The sequence below is a fragment of the Camelus ferus genome, chromosome 5 (assembly GCF_009834535.1).
Source record: "Camelus ferus isolate YT-003-E chromosome 5, BCGSAC_Cfer_1.0, whole genome shotgun sequence".
NCBI lineage: Eukaryota > Metazoa > Chordata > Mammalia > Artiodactyla > Camelidae > Camelus > Camelus ferus.
Window position 1 is genome coordinate 30,998,868 of NC_045700.1, and position 14,496 is coordinate 31,013,363.

Genomic DNA, 14,496 nt, shown 5'->3' on the forward strand with positions numbered 1-14,496 from the left:
GAGCTGAGCAGAATGTAAGGATGCTGAGCAGCTGAACATATGGGGGCTGCAGAGTGACTCGGCGAGAGTGTTAATGACATGAGTGATCTTGGGATGCCCCTAGGCTTACCTTCTCCAATGTCAATGATAGGCTTCTATTTTTGGTGCTTAAGAATCTGTTTGATTACTCAATAAATTCCACCTCTTATCTGTTTTCCATCTGCTTCCTGTATCCTAAGGTATGACAAAATTTTTAGACTAATTCGATGACTTTATACATCAACTCTGTCCTCTTGGTTAGTATTTAACTGGGGAGAGCATCACCTAGTTTACAGATGGTTGTTGGAACCAAATATTTTGGCAGTGAAACTTTTATAAAAAGTCATACTTGTTATTTCCAGTATGTTTTATTGATATTTCTTCCATGATAGCCTCCAGAATCCTCCAGATGATATTAATTATAGCAGCATTTTGTCTATTCCCTGATCAGGTGTTACTTGGTGGAACTATGGGTAGAACCAATTGATAAGTTTTTTTTTTCCTGAGAAAATAAAGGTACTGACTTTAGAAGGGGAAAAAAGCATTAGAACACAAAGGCCTGTATATTTAAAAATCTGTTCCTAAAATTGTACAAGAATGAGCACCTTAACTTGCCATTTATTCTAACATGGTTAGCATGAGTTGTAACCTCAAAAAATGTCAGAGAAACAACAGTCCTACTTTAAAGAGGACCACATTGGGAAGAGATTCCAAAATCAAAGCAAATTCATAACTTTGCAAGTAATGTATCACATATGGTTGGAAAAGTACACTTGCCAACACACTAGGAGAAAATGCTCAGTGAAAATTGGTGGGTAAGAATAAATTAGTATAAGCCTAACATCTTGACTTGTTAAAGCAAAATGAAGACAGCTCTAAGATCTTTCTTCCCCTCCCACCATAGCTGTGTCAGTAATTGGTAAGTTAGCAAGCCTTAAGGTAAAATACAAATAACACGTCACTATTTGTCGTTCTGTATTTTTGAAGCGAACACTGAGTCCATGGAAATTCTTTTGTATTTCCTTTTTAGTTTTCTTTGTTTGCCAAACTTATTCATACTAAGGTGCAGATGTATAAGAGGAAGGAACAAGTTATGCACATCCATGTCTTCATGTGAATTGTTCAGTCTTCAATGGCATTTCTCTTTTGTTTCAGTTTTGACTTTGAAAGCATGGAAAGCACTGTGGAGAGCTCGGTGGACAAATCAAAGCCCTGGAGCAGGTCTATTGAGGACCTGCACAGAGGGAGCAACCTGCCCTCCCCTGTGGGCAGCAGTGTATCCCGCTCGGGAAGACATTCTGCACTGAGGTGAGTGTCTTTATTCAGAAGGAAGGCAGATGTAGTAGGACAGTCTGGGACAGCAGGGTCCCTGGCTTCTGTTGAGGATCCTGGGCCATGTATCACTATGTCTTGCCACACAGCACTTGGGTTGTCCATGATTCCGTGATTCTTTGGGAGTTCATGGGATCATCACTTGGGGAATACTCTATAGCTTTAAATAGCTTTCTGCAAATACCATGCCTTCATTAAGCACAGAAAGAAAATTCTGCTGCCAAATGATACAACAGAGTCTTCTCCATAGGCAGATAAGTTTCTGAAACCAGGGAGATGCTGATAACATGATTCAGGCTCTGTTTCCTGACTGGAGGTAGCACATTGAGATCTGAGCATCTCAAGGACTCCTTGTTGCTACTCTCAAGCCTGACTCCTTTCATCCAGTGGTAGCTCAGGTGTGTGTTCTGTAGGATGCATTCTTAGTCATAGGTGCTGTAGTGATCATTTTTATTAGTGAGATGCTTAAGCAGTATTCCTTTGGTTGGGTGTGCTCTCAATGGTCAACCTTCTGTTTCTCCCTAAGGATTCCTTCTCTGGTCTTTCCTGGCTGAATTACCACCACGTTAAGGGAGAAGGTGTGATGACCACATGTGTTACTAATGGGCGTAATAGCATTGAGGTTGTTCCTTCACTCATAGCAACAATCATTCACTGAAAAATATTTTTGTGTTTCTATAATTTAGAGTTAATGTACGTGGGTGGAGAAATCAAAACTGCCTGTCAAGACAGAGATACCATCTAGAGCAAGTTCATAAAGGTTTCTATATTCTAGGAGTTTAATAAAATTTTTTATTAATAAGCCCCTCATTCCCAAATGTTACTTACTCTTTTTAGCTTGGCAATTTTATCTCACTTACTTCAGGCTTGATCTGGCGTGTGGTCGTTGTTTGGCTCAGTGTTTAGGATCACTGAGTGTGTTGGGTCATTGTAGCAGAGTCCACGTGTCAGGTTGTGATCAGTGAATATGTGGCTTTCAGACCTTTCAGATTTGGTAGTCCTTTAATTGCCTCTTGTCCCTTTGACTTAGGTTTTGGTCATAAAAAGTTGAAGTGTTAATAATGAAGTTCAGCTCTGCTGAGGGATTTGATATTTGAATTTGATACTTACTATCAACCATTCAGATTTTTCTTGTTTGGAAATGCCAAAAAATATTGATGGGTTTGGAATAATTGATTCAGTAATAACGAAGAGCTGTATTTCAGTTCATCTCATGATGTTTGCAATAGGTTGAAGGCTATATAACCTGCTATATGCACCAACTTTACATGTGGACAGGGGAGTATGGGGGCTGATTTGGAAGTTGAAGGAAGGCCAGTTGTGCCTGAAGAATTTCTTAATCACCTTATTCCTTGAATGGAAATTCTTACCATTAGTATAGCTATAATTACATGTAAGGAATTTAAATTTGCTTTTCCATCATTTCTTAACCTAGAAAGCGTCAAATGTTGGCCAACCACCACTTTAACAAGAATTCATTTTTCTGATTAATGATCCATTATGCCTATTTTCACATAATTGAAGACTATTCATTGAGAGTACATTGTTTCTGGTAGAGTGGAAGGGTCAGGAAATCATGGGAAACATCCCAGGTCCAAGGAGAGTTGTGATCTTGGACCCTGGACACATGGTACACAGACATCAGTGTCCAGCTGGATTTGCTTTACGTTGGCTCAAAGTAGATCCTGCCTGAATTCATTTTAAATTGGAAAAATAGACCCAAAGTGTGGAGAGAGACATGATGGAAATACTGTTTTGAGAAACTCTGGGACTATACGACATTTCGGGTTGGCAGGTATGTTTGAAGATGATCAACTAAGAAACCAACGTCACGTTCTTTTTTGTATTTAAACACTCCAGCTCAGGAGTGGAGCATGTAAATTCCTTCATTCATGGGCTCTAGTAACTCAAGAAAACCAGCATGGCAGTAACTTTCATGCCACTTGTTGACCTGAAGCTTAGGTTTTTGTTTCTCTTTTTAAACAATGTGTATCTGTGAGATTCCAGCTCTTGTGTGCCTAGATTCTAATTCTGTCTTTGGTCACTTGATAACATCTCTGACTTTAAAAAAAAAAAAAAACAACAATCAGAAGTACAGGCATATGGTACACGTAGCGTTTTGTGTACCCAAAGGTTGTTGACATTTTTTTCTCTTCCTTCTCCTTCCTCTCTGCCCTTTGTTTCCCTGCTGCCCACACTTCCTTCACTTCCTGGCTTTGTTTTTGTTGACCTTCTTTTTCATTCTGCCATCTCATTTCTTTTCTTTTTTTTTAAGTGGGGGAGGTAATTAGGTTTATTTATTTATTTTTAGAGGAGGTACTGGGGATTGAACCCAGTACCTTGTGCATGCTAAGCATGCACTCTACCTCTTGAGCTATACCTCTCCCCCACCGCCATCTCATTTCTGATCGTCCTCTCCTTCTCTCCACTGTCCTTTCTTGTCCTACTGTCTCCTCCTCCTCTGGTTCCATTCATCTCCTGCCTCACCACCAGACTGGTTTCTCTGCCTGAGTATCCTCAGTTCAAATGCCTCCAGAGCTGCTTTTCTCTGTCCTCTGGAGCAGCTTCAGTTTACACACTGATAATGAGGCTTCAAACCAGAAAATCTCATAAGTCATAGGTGAAAATGACACCCAAGAGAGCTTGCAGTGCTTGGTGGCAGAGTGTGGCAACTTCTCTCCATATTGTAACGTGATAACCACATGGCTTCGTGTTGTTGCCTATACTGGGGTAAAGCCCTGTGCCTTATAAACTTTGATACACTGTTATCATATTATGATTCTTCATTTTAAGATTTTGAACCTTTAGGGTATATTGCATTTATTAATATTAGTTTCCTTTGTTTCATTTTTTTGGAAAGGAAAAAAGGATAATAAGTTGCATTCTATAGAGATGATTTATTCTAGTGGCTTGGTTTGATTAGAATGTGTCTTCTGTATCCAAATGCAGCTTGAGTTCCCTCATCTTTATCTCCAGATAATAATGTAGACTCAGTCATCTTACCATATATCACTTGGCAAAAAGGATTGGTTAAACTTGGAGGATGAAATGAAATTTTGAAAAATCTGAAACACTTTATGAATGGGGCTTGATTAAAGATAAAAAGGGAAAGTGCTCTGTTTTTAAACAATATTCTAATAATGCACTCTTCTCTTTGTATTTAGACTTTATTTTTTAACTATTTAAAATAGATCTTTAAGCATTTTATGACATGATATTCACCTGGAGTTATATCAGCAATTAGATTCTGTATTATCATAAATTTGTCAGCCTGACTGGTGGTAAGAATGTTGATATTGATGCGGTAGAAACCTGGATTGTGCTGCCTCATAATCTTGGAGTCTGGTGTGCCTTCAGTTAAGATAGCTGTCTGTTAACCTGGCTATAGATCTAGCTAAATTAAATGATGCTGTACATGCATATATGTGCATACTAGATTTCTGAAGGCAAAGGTTGCTTTAACTCAGATGCAAGAGAAAGTAATTTTTAAGAATGTCATAGTTAATGCTGTTAAACTTAAATAAGCAGTGGCAAAAAAATCAATGTTCTAAGTTTTTAAGGAAAGGGGTGGAGCACTGGAAGCCTAGAGGGAGGGGTCAGATTTAAAGTGGGACTTTGGGTGATGGCCAGAGTTGATCCTCAGGGTGAGAAGAGGCTGTTCCAGGTAGAGGTAAAGGGCAGAGAGTGAGATGAGCAAAATCTTAGATCAAAGATCAGGCATGTTTGGGAAAGAGGAAAGAACCTGTCCTTTCTGGGACAGAGGCTTTGTGATCTTCGTGATAGGGTGGAGGGCTGTCTAAGGAGAGACTGGGTCAGAGACATACAAAGCTGGGAAGGCCTTGCAGGTCATCCGAACTGACCTTCCCACTGTGGTGAGGACACTAAGATCCACATTTCCTTTAATATTTTAATTCCTATTTCTATTTCTTTCTAAGATCTCTCAGAACAGATTTCACTGCTCTTCTTGAAATGATTATCTGAATGGAATGGCATTTCGTAACTAGTCATCATCTACTATTTACCATCTATATACCCAGTGGATTTACATGAAGAGTTCAAATTTAGATCCTTGTTTGCCCATTTTAATGCAGTAATCCCATTCCTGGCAATGCTTTTCATAGGAGTAATTTTAAAAATAATTTTTAAGTGGGCACAAAGAGATTGATAGCATTCATATAATTTTATTGGGGAAAAAGCTTTTGTCGAGTGTCCACTGTGTGCCAGGCACTGTTTGTGAGTCTTCTGTGCTTATTCACTGCTCACAATGGCTCTGTGAGATAGATACTGCTACTGCTCTCTCCCCCAGTAAACTTGAGGCCTCTAGGGTTTAAGCCACTTGTCTGGGATCAAACAGGGAGTGATAGAGATAGGATTTGAAGTGAGGTGGCCTGACCCCTACTTCCACACCATGTTATCCTGCCTGCATGTTCACAGGATAATTTTTTTGCCCCCAGTAAATACACTGAGTATCGGGATGTCCATGTGGAGTTATGTAAGTTGTACCTTGTAGGGGAAGATTTGCTAATCCTTCCCCAAAGATGTGCTAGTAGAGACCCAGATCAGTGTGCTGGAATGTTTTATACCTATTAGAAAATAAAATCGTGTAGAAATGTGAAAAATGTTTCCTAAACGAATGACGAGAGTAAAACAAAAAGTTTTCTATTAATACAGTTTTACTTTCACCTATTTGCAAATGGGCAGACTTGAAAGTAAAGTGGAATGAATGAGAATAGTGACTATTTGAAGGGAGATGATGAGTGAACTTTTTTCAAGTTTTTGTTTTTATGATGTTTTGTAGAACTGACATAAAACACAGATAATATATACTCATGGATCGGAGAGTGCAAGGCCACGTAATAAAGAACCTTGAATTTTGGAACTGGCTTTTATCTGGGAGACAGTGGAATGGGCAATCACGTGAGGTGGTCTGTCTTTTTGGACATGTAGGGTCTGGGGAATGTCCTGGATGTTGATTGAAGGAAAAGACTGCTGAGGCAGCTAGTGCTTGGACCTACGTATGAGGTACCTGAAGCTTAGAACAAAAGCCAAATACAAGGACGTTCCAGAATTGACTTGGTGGTCAGAGTGCTAAAACAAAGTTTTATGTCTGATTGATTAGAAGAGGAATAGGCCTGTTAGTAGAAACAGAAAAGTTGGAATCTGGAAGGAATCTCAGATGTCCTTTAGTTCAGCCCTTTTTGTTGGTGAGACCTGTGAGGCCCTGCTCTTAGACATTACTCTCTAAGGAGTTACCTTGTTCCTGCAGGCCCATTTCCTTGTACAGGCTCATGTCCCGTGCGGTTCATTGGCCTTCATTGCAACGGGTACTTGTGTTCATAGCAGTTTTCCTGATGTCTTTGTAACAGTGATCCTATTTGAAGGTTTGGGAACACCAACTCTGCACCAGTTTGCTCATAAAGTAAGTGGTATCTTAAAAGAGTTGAGCTCTTTCAAGTTCTTACAAGTTTTTATTTCAACAGTAGCATTTTACCTTGACTTTAAGTTGCTGGGGGATGAAGATCACCTAACCTTTTAACTTAAACCATTATAGTATCACATAAAAAACTTTGAATTCTATAGTTAGAAGCTAAGGCACTTTTTATCTTGATTCATAATAAGGAGGCTGAACTCAGCTTTGTTTATTTTCTAACTTCTATAAATTAGGAATGTAATTTCTGAAATGATCTCTATTTTGTTTTCCTTCTTCTACCCCCCAGATTATACAAAATCAACTCAGATATTTTATAGTTTTCATAATTGAGTGTTGTAATCTGTATTTTATTCTACATGGATTCTTTTCCCTTAACTTGAGTCAAAATTTTCTCTCTGGAAGGATATTGAAGAATTTACCCTAGCTGCCAGCTTAAAGGAGGAAGACTACAAAGAAAAATCCATTTTAAAAGTTACTCTGATGAGGTGGCAGATGCTGCTTAAAATTTTCATTAACACTTCATTTAGAAGGAGAGAAAACACTGTAAAGGAGCGGGAGAAAAATGAATAATGAGAGGATGATCATTGTAGCCAACACCTGAGTTTTATTTTTGAGGGAGAGCAGTTGAAGACACTCCTTAACCTGCTAGCCTGAAGATCTGAGGCTGCAGAAAATGCAGTAACCATCTATACAATAAAGATTTTCTGTATTTCTAGGCTTTTCAAAAATAATCTATACTGGTAAATTTTCCCTTTATCTTTTCAGCACTTTTTTAAAAAGCAGAAACAAGCAAAAGTGTTACATTGTTGTGTTACAGATTTTTGCATTTCTCTTCTATCTGGCGTTGTAAAAAGTGGAACATGTACTTGGGTTGAGAATGTTTCAAATTCTCAGCTCAGAGCTTGTTTTAATGGCCTTGCCAGTGAAAATGGTGATAGCTTTCACTATTGCTTGTGGATGCACCAAACCAGCAGATTTGTCAACCATTTCCCACTCTGAGAAACACTGACTTCACTTGTTCACCTCTTTATTGAGTCTTTTCTCCAATAGAAAACTGACTGAAAGAGGCTATGTGGAAACGTAGAGACAAGTCACCTCACAAGTGCATGGTTGGAGGTCTGTCTCACGGGTTCCCGGATCACCGGAGGTTATAGGATCTGGGACCTGCTTCACGTGATGTGAAGTTAAATTAACAAGTTTTAATAAAGGACCTGGCACAATAGTGAGTAGTCAATAAATGTTAACTATCTAGGATTGAAGGAAATACTGAAAATGACTCAGCAAATTTCTACAGCTCTGATCTAGTATCTTCATCTGCAAGATTTATTGCACACTTACCATGTGGAGGAAGTTTTACCAAGTGCCGAGGATACAGAAAGATACCTTAAATAATATATTTGTACATGATTCATGACTTATTATTATAAAGGGATTTTTTATACTTATCATTCTATCTTCATGAAATCTTGGGGAGGTGTTCAAGAATTATTTGCCCCATTATGCAAATGAAGAGGCCGAGGCTCAGAGAATTTATCCATAGGTAGTCAGTGACCGAGGCAGGATTTATAATCAAAGTCTTCTGACTTCTTTCCATTGTGTCACAGTGTCTTTTTGGATGATTTGATTGAGAAAAAGTGTGTGTGTGTTTATGCACATAAACACTGACACATATTAAGTATCACATGCGTATAACCAGAACTAATGATATGGGACCTTACAGGGTAGAGTGAACAAATCAGACCGAGGGAAGAGTCAGGAGACATGGTCTGCATGTGGGACAACCATTAGTAAGACTGGGAGGAGTGGTTAAGAAAGGGGAGAGGCAGGGAGAGTGGTATGAGCAGCAGGTCAGTGGGGAGACTGCATGGTTTGTTTAGGAAACAGTGAGTAGATGAATCTGGCTGGAAGTTTAGAGCCAGTTTAGGTACTATCTTGAAGGCCAGGTTATGGAATTGTCATTTTAGCTCATTGACAATGATTTGTTGAAGGTTTATGAAAAAAGGGGCCAAATTCGGGTGAACATAGAAATATTTCTATTGATGGGAGAGGATATAGCTCAAGTAGTAGAGCACATGCTTAGCATGCACAAGGTCTGGGTTCAATCCCCAGTACCACCTCTAAAAATAAAGAAATAAACCTAATTATCCACCCCACCAAAAAACAAACAAAACAAAACAAATATTTCTATTGAAAGGTTGTAAGAGTTAGATGGTTTCCTTGGATCCTTTTCACATAGGGGTATATACTGATTAATTAGCCTCTCCATGGCAAATGCCTTTGACAAAGGGAATATAATTGAGAATCAGAAAATTCACACTAATAATGGCCCGCCATTCATATGATCACTTGGCAGCCTGTTGATTCATTTATTCCATTCAAAAAGCATGTATTGAGACCTTTTGATTTACAGGTTCTGTTCTAGCTGTTACCTGGTCTTCTAATAGGAAATAGAGACGAACACAAAATTTCAATGGCTGATTTTAAAAAAGGTTCATTAGGGGTTTTGTGTATCCCTCACCCTGTGTCTCTGTTTCTGTCTTTGTCTCTGTTTCCCCCTCCCCCTTTATCCCCACTTTGAACTGTCTGGATTCAACTCTGCCAGCTCTGTTTCTTTTGGCTGTAGAGACAGAAGAGTGCTTGGCTCATTTTTTTTAAATTCATGTATTTTATGAGTTTAATTGATAGAAAAAATATGCCCAGGTGATGTCATGTCTGAAGGGTAAAGGAGAGGAAACCTAAAACCCCAAATTTTGGTTAAGTGCTATTAGCCTGGACCTTGGAACCATAAAAGACTGGTACAATTATGCCAAATGATGTAACATACTCAGTTGGCATTGCATTCTGATTAGGTTGAACCCTTACATTAGCTTCCAGGGGAGCTCTAGTTACTAGTCTTTATTTATAGACAGATACTAGTTTAATAATTGAATAGTTACTGTTTGAAGATAGTTTTTGTAAGGGGGAAAATAAGCCCTTTTTCCTGTTGCCATTAGAATCTAGATACTACAAATCTCACAAATGTTGGCATGGAAAGTCCGCAGAATACCTTTTTGCTGGACTCTGGGAAAACCTGGTTAGGGCAGTTGAGGAAACATTCATTCAAGGCTCTGCAGTAATACACAGTTATATAAAGTGTAAGCTTAAGATGTACAGCGTGTTGATTTGATCCATTTATACTCTGCAGTGATTACAACCATAGCATCAGCTAATGCCTCTATCACACCACATCATTATTTTTTTAAACCGTATTTTATCCCTGTTTATCCATTCATCCGTTGATTGACATTTAGGTTGTTTTTACCTCTTGGCTATTGTGATTCAGGCTGCAAGGAATAGGTTAGTGGAGGTGCCTCCTCAAGATCCTGATTTCAGTACTTTTGGATAAATACCCAGAAGTGGGATTGCTGGATCATTACATAGAGAAGTTCTGTTGTTTGACGAACCTCCATACTGTTTTGCGTAGTGGCTGTACACTTTACATTCCCACCAACAGTGTACACGGGTTCTAATTTATACACATTCTTGTAGACAGGTGTTTTTCTTGGTTTTTTGGGGGGGGATTTTTTTTTTTTTTTTTTTTTTTTTGATAATGGCCATCCTGACAGGTATGAGATGCTATCTCGTTTGGGTTTTGTTTACATTTCCCTGATGATTAGTGAGCATTTTTTATACATCTGTTGGCTATTTGTGTGTATTCTTTGGAGAAATGTCTATTCAAGTCCTTTGCCCATTCTTTAATTGGATTATTTGGGGGTTTTTTGGTTTGTTTATGCTGTTGAGTGGTAGAAGTTTCTTATGTATTTTGGATATTAACCATTTATCAGATACATGGTTTGCAAATACTTTTCTCATTCCATAGAATTACCTTTTCACTCTGTTTCCTTGACTGTGCAGAAGCTTTTTAGTTTGATGTAGTCCCACTTGTCTAGTATATTCCTAAACATAAGGAGCTAGTTCAAAATTGTTGTAGCTTTCTTTTTAAACTTTCTTACAATGAGTGGTGGTTTAAGGACAGCAAAACATGGCTCTAACCAGAACTCTGATGAACGCTGAATGTATTTCAGGCTGTGAACACGTACCTGGAAAGAGAACCTTCTGAGTCTCTGACCTGTAGTCAGGCAGACCCAAGAGAGCCGCTCCCCCTGGTTTCCCAAAGAGTTGACCTTGTTCTTTTTGCCTTCTGCAGTCAGAAATCCAGCTTTTACCTGCCTTCACGTTTCTTAGAATATGTCAACAGGCTGGATCACTAATCAGTCATTCTGATGGGCTTTCAAAACTGAAATACTCTTTTTCTTCTCAGCACCTGTTGCCAGTGCTATGTAGGTTCAGGTACTCACTACCTGCTCCTGGCAGATTGTTGCCATGAATGAGAGTAGGTGACAGAGTTGTGACTCTAGTACTAAACAAGACATGTCTTATGTAGATTTCTTAGAAGATATTTGCAGAAATTGCTTGGTTTTTCATGCTTCTTACTCCCTCTAGCATTGACTATAACTTCTTCATTTATTATTATTTCGTGTAACTTGTAACCACTGGTGCATAAAATTAATACAAGTGGTTAGTCATTTCTCATTGGTTTTGATCTGACGTCAACTTTGGCATCTGTTTTTTTCCACATGCTCAGACCTTGGTAAGTTTTACCGGGCATCGCTTCTAAGATAGTGTCTTATCTTTGAATGTGAGGTTAAGATTTTGTTTTCATTCCGTGCTTGACAAGGTAGCAGGCAGTTCTCATAGTTGGTAGAAGAGAGGACCTGAAAAGTTTGGTGATGTTTCTGTCAAAATGACCTCTCAAAAAAAGAGTTTCCTGGAAACTCTTGAGACCTCAAAAAACAGTCCTAAATATCCATCCGCCCCCCCATTATCTTTACCACAAATGGCAGGAGCTCCAAAAATTAGACTCAGGACTGTTTTCTGCCTCTGGGAAACCCCTCTTCTGTGTCCAAGCGTCCAGAGCTTCAGAGCTCTGCTTGCCTGTCTGGTAGAACAAAGGTTCTCGGGATGGCACGTAGTCCACCCCAGTGGTCCAGGTTTTGAGTCATACTCCCTCTGTAAATATTGTGTTCTCTTGTTTTCCCTTTGTAATCTGAGGTAGTTCTCTGATTCTAATGTCTCATGGATCCAGCCCCAAGTCACCAGAGAACTGTAATTGTTCCACCACCTTTTTGACGGTTCCCTTTAACGTGAAAGGGTTGTTACATGTATTCAGGGTGAATGTGTCAGGCAGGAAATGTCCATTAGAGGATGTCAGTGAAAAATGCCCTCATCCATAGAAACAATGGAAAGATGGGCAAAATATGCCAGAATCAACTTTTTGGAACTCTAGAGATTAAAGTCTTCTAACAACCTGGGGGTCATCTATTTAGGAAAAATGGCTGAATCTCAGTAAGAACAGCTAGCTAGGTGACATTTGAACTTGTGCTGCTTTTCCTCCCTCAAGAGTTCCATAATCAAACCATCAGCCTGGTAGGTGGCGGAGAAGGGGCAGAATGGAGCTGAAGGTCTTTCTAAGCCTCTCTTCCTCCTTCTAGACAAAGCTGTGATGTACCCTGAAATTTGAAAACCATTAGCAAAGAAGCCAACTTCAAGCCTCAGTTGAGGAGACATACACCATTAGCTGCTGACAGAATCCAGGATCATTCGAGACATATTAGCTGGGGCAAGACTAGAGCTTACCTGCCTCAGTAATCATAGGAGACCACAAGGAAGCTAGTGCTGCCTCCCACGGGGGCCTTCTAAATGTATCACAGTGAACTAGGGACAGTCTCCAATCTGGCTCTGTTTTCTGTGACCTTTCATAGTAACTTCAGGAAGAAAATACTACAGTAATTGGTTTCACTGTGTATAGTCTGTAATGGAACACATGCCAAGGATATTAGTTTTCCACAGAAGCACCCTTACCTCCTACTGAGTCACCGACGTAATCCCTGTAAAGCTCAGGTCTTTGTGGAAAGTTTATTCAAATAGCTAAAGTGGGATGGCCAGCGCTTGCGAAAGGTGGAGAGAGCTTAGCCTAAAGGGCTGTAGCAGGGAACTGGATTCAGGCCTTTATCTACCATTTTAAAGCTAGTACATTGCATCATATTTACCTGTGTTAACACGATTGTGCAGCGGCACCTTGTACATGCAGTATTTGGCTGGGGTAGGCTAGTTTCATTTGAGCTGTTTGAGTTTTAAATTGGTGATGGATCATTGCTGTGATTTTCCAGCCCTACCTAAGTGAATCAGTGTGACTCGTATACTTGGCAGAGATCACTAATCACTTACCCTTATCTTTTTTCTATGGAAACTGTTAGTCATTTTATTCAGGTTTATTGGCATCCAAGTGGATGTGTGTGGCACCAGGGAGTAAAATTTTCTAAGCTTAGTTGTTCTGATGATACTTTGTTCTTTTGCTACATGTGTTGTGGTGGAATTTGACCTCTTCGCAGAAACTCTAAACATGGTTCTCCACTTAAGAACCAGCTTTCCACATAAGAAGCCTTCTAGGAGACCTTCTTCTGTGGGGCGATTAAAGTGGGGAGAGCATTATCACATGTTCTAGTTAGCTTTCTGTCCTTAGATGGATGTAAACCTAGACCATCTGCAGGAGTTGGTTTCTTGTGCACTTGTTTTTTCTTTATTTGGAAGGTAATATACATCCATTATACAAAGTTTAAAGTACAGATAAAATAATGGATGGAAGTATTTTGTAATTCCACTGTTCAAAGAATTACAAGATAGTGTGTTTTAAATGTGTTAGTTACAGTTCATGTTCAGTTACGTTCACTGTATGTCACCTTTATGATACTTATCCCAAATGTGTCCAGTCCTTTTATACCTACTCGCTGAATTAGAGCTTCATTTAAAAACAACTTTCATATGCCTAAAGACATTTACCAAAAGTAGATATATACTAACTCGATCAAATATGGCTTCATTGAGAAAAGGTCATATGAGGATTTTAAGTATGATCCTTTGCAAAAAAGTGTTCTCCTTTGGGGTGTGACTGTTACCACTCCACCATATTGTGCTGTGTAGGTGTGTGTACTATTACTAAATTCGTTTTAAACATTAGAATGTGCATGCAGCAGAAGGGGTGGGCTAGCTGTAGACAGAGCACCTCTTAATACAGGGGATAGTGATATCATCTCTTGCTTCCTAAACTAGATGGTGGCAGAAGCAACACTTGATTTTTTATTTTCCCTTAGTACTTCATAGACATTTAAGATAAACAGTAGATGCGTAATAAAACTAACTTTGGGGCTTAAACACGAGATTTAGTTTGATTTCCTATGGTTGGTAGAGAGTACCAGGGGCCAGTTCTTGTGGATTGCTCACCTTGTCCAGGTGTCCTTATTGTGGAAAATGTTTGCAATAAGGTTGTTAGCCATAATTCTGTTGGAATTTTAGATTCAGCTTGGAGAATCTATTAAACAGGTCCATGGGGACATGATCTTTGGATAGTATCAACACTGTGCCTAGGAGCTGAATTTAAAACATGTCCCAGAAGGAAAAAGGTAATAAGGTACTCAGATGATAATTAAAGCAAATAAACCAAATCTCTAATCACATAAATTGTCAAACTCTACAAAATGTGCATGCTGAAGAGTAGATTAGTATCCGTGCTGACCCGTGGCACAGTCTCTGAAATCTAGCCTTGGACATTTAAGGTGATCCTAAGTTAAGCTGTTTGCAAACACTTTGTTTTTGCCGAAGTAAAGAGTTGTGACATT

General features: G+C 39.1%; 1 protein-coding gene across 9 annotated transcripts in view; it reads left to right on the forward strand.

The window, feature by feature from the left end:
* The window catches only part of FMNL2 (formin like 2), a 282,923-nt gene that overhangs the window by 203,377 nt on the left and 65,050 nt on the right, over positions 1-14,496 (forward strand). For all 9 annotated transcript variants that reach the window (XR_004319856.1, XR_004319855.1, XR_004319853.1 and 6 more), the window contains exon 6: positions 1,174-1,326. Coding sequence is in view for 4 of the 9 variants with exons in the window: in XM_032479445.1 (XP_032335336.1) it covers positions 1,174-1,326 (153 nt within the window). In the remaining 5 variants the exon portion in view is untranslated. The remainder of the gene's footprint in view (positions 1-1,173; positions 1,327-14,496) is intronic.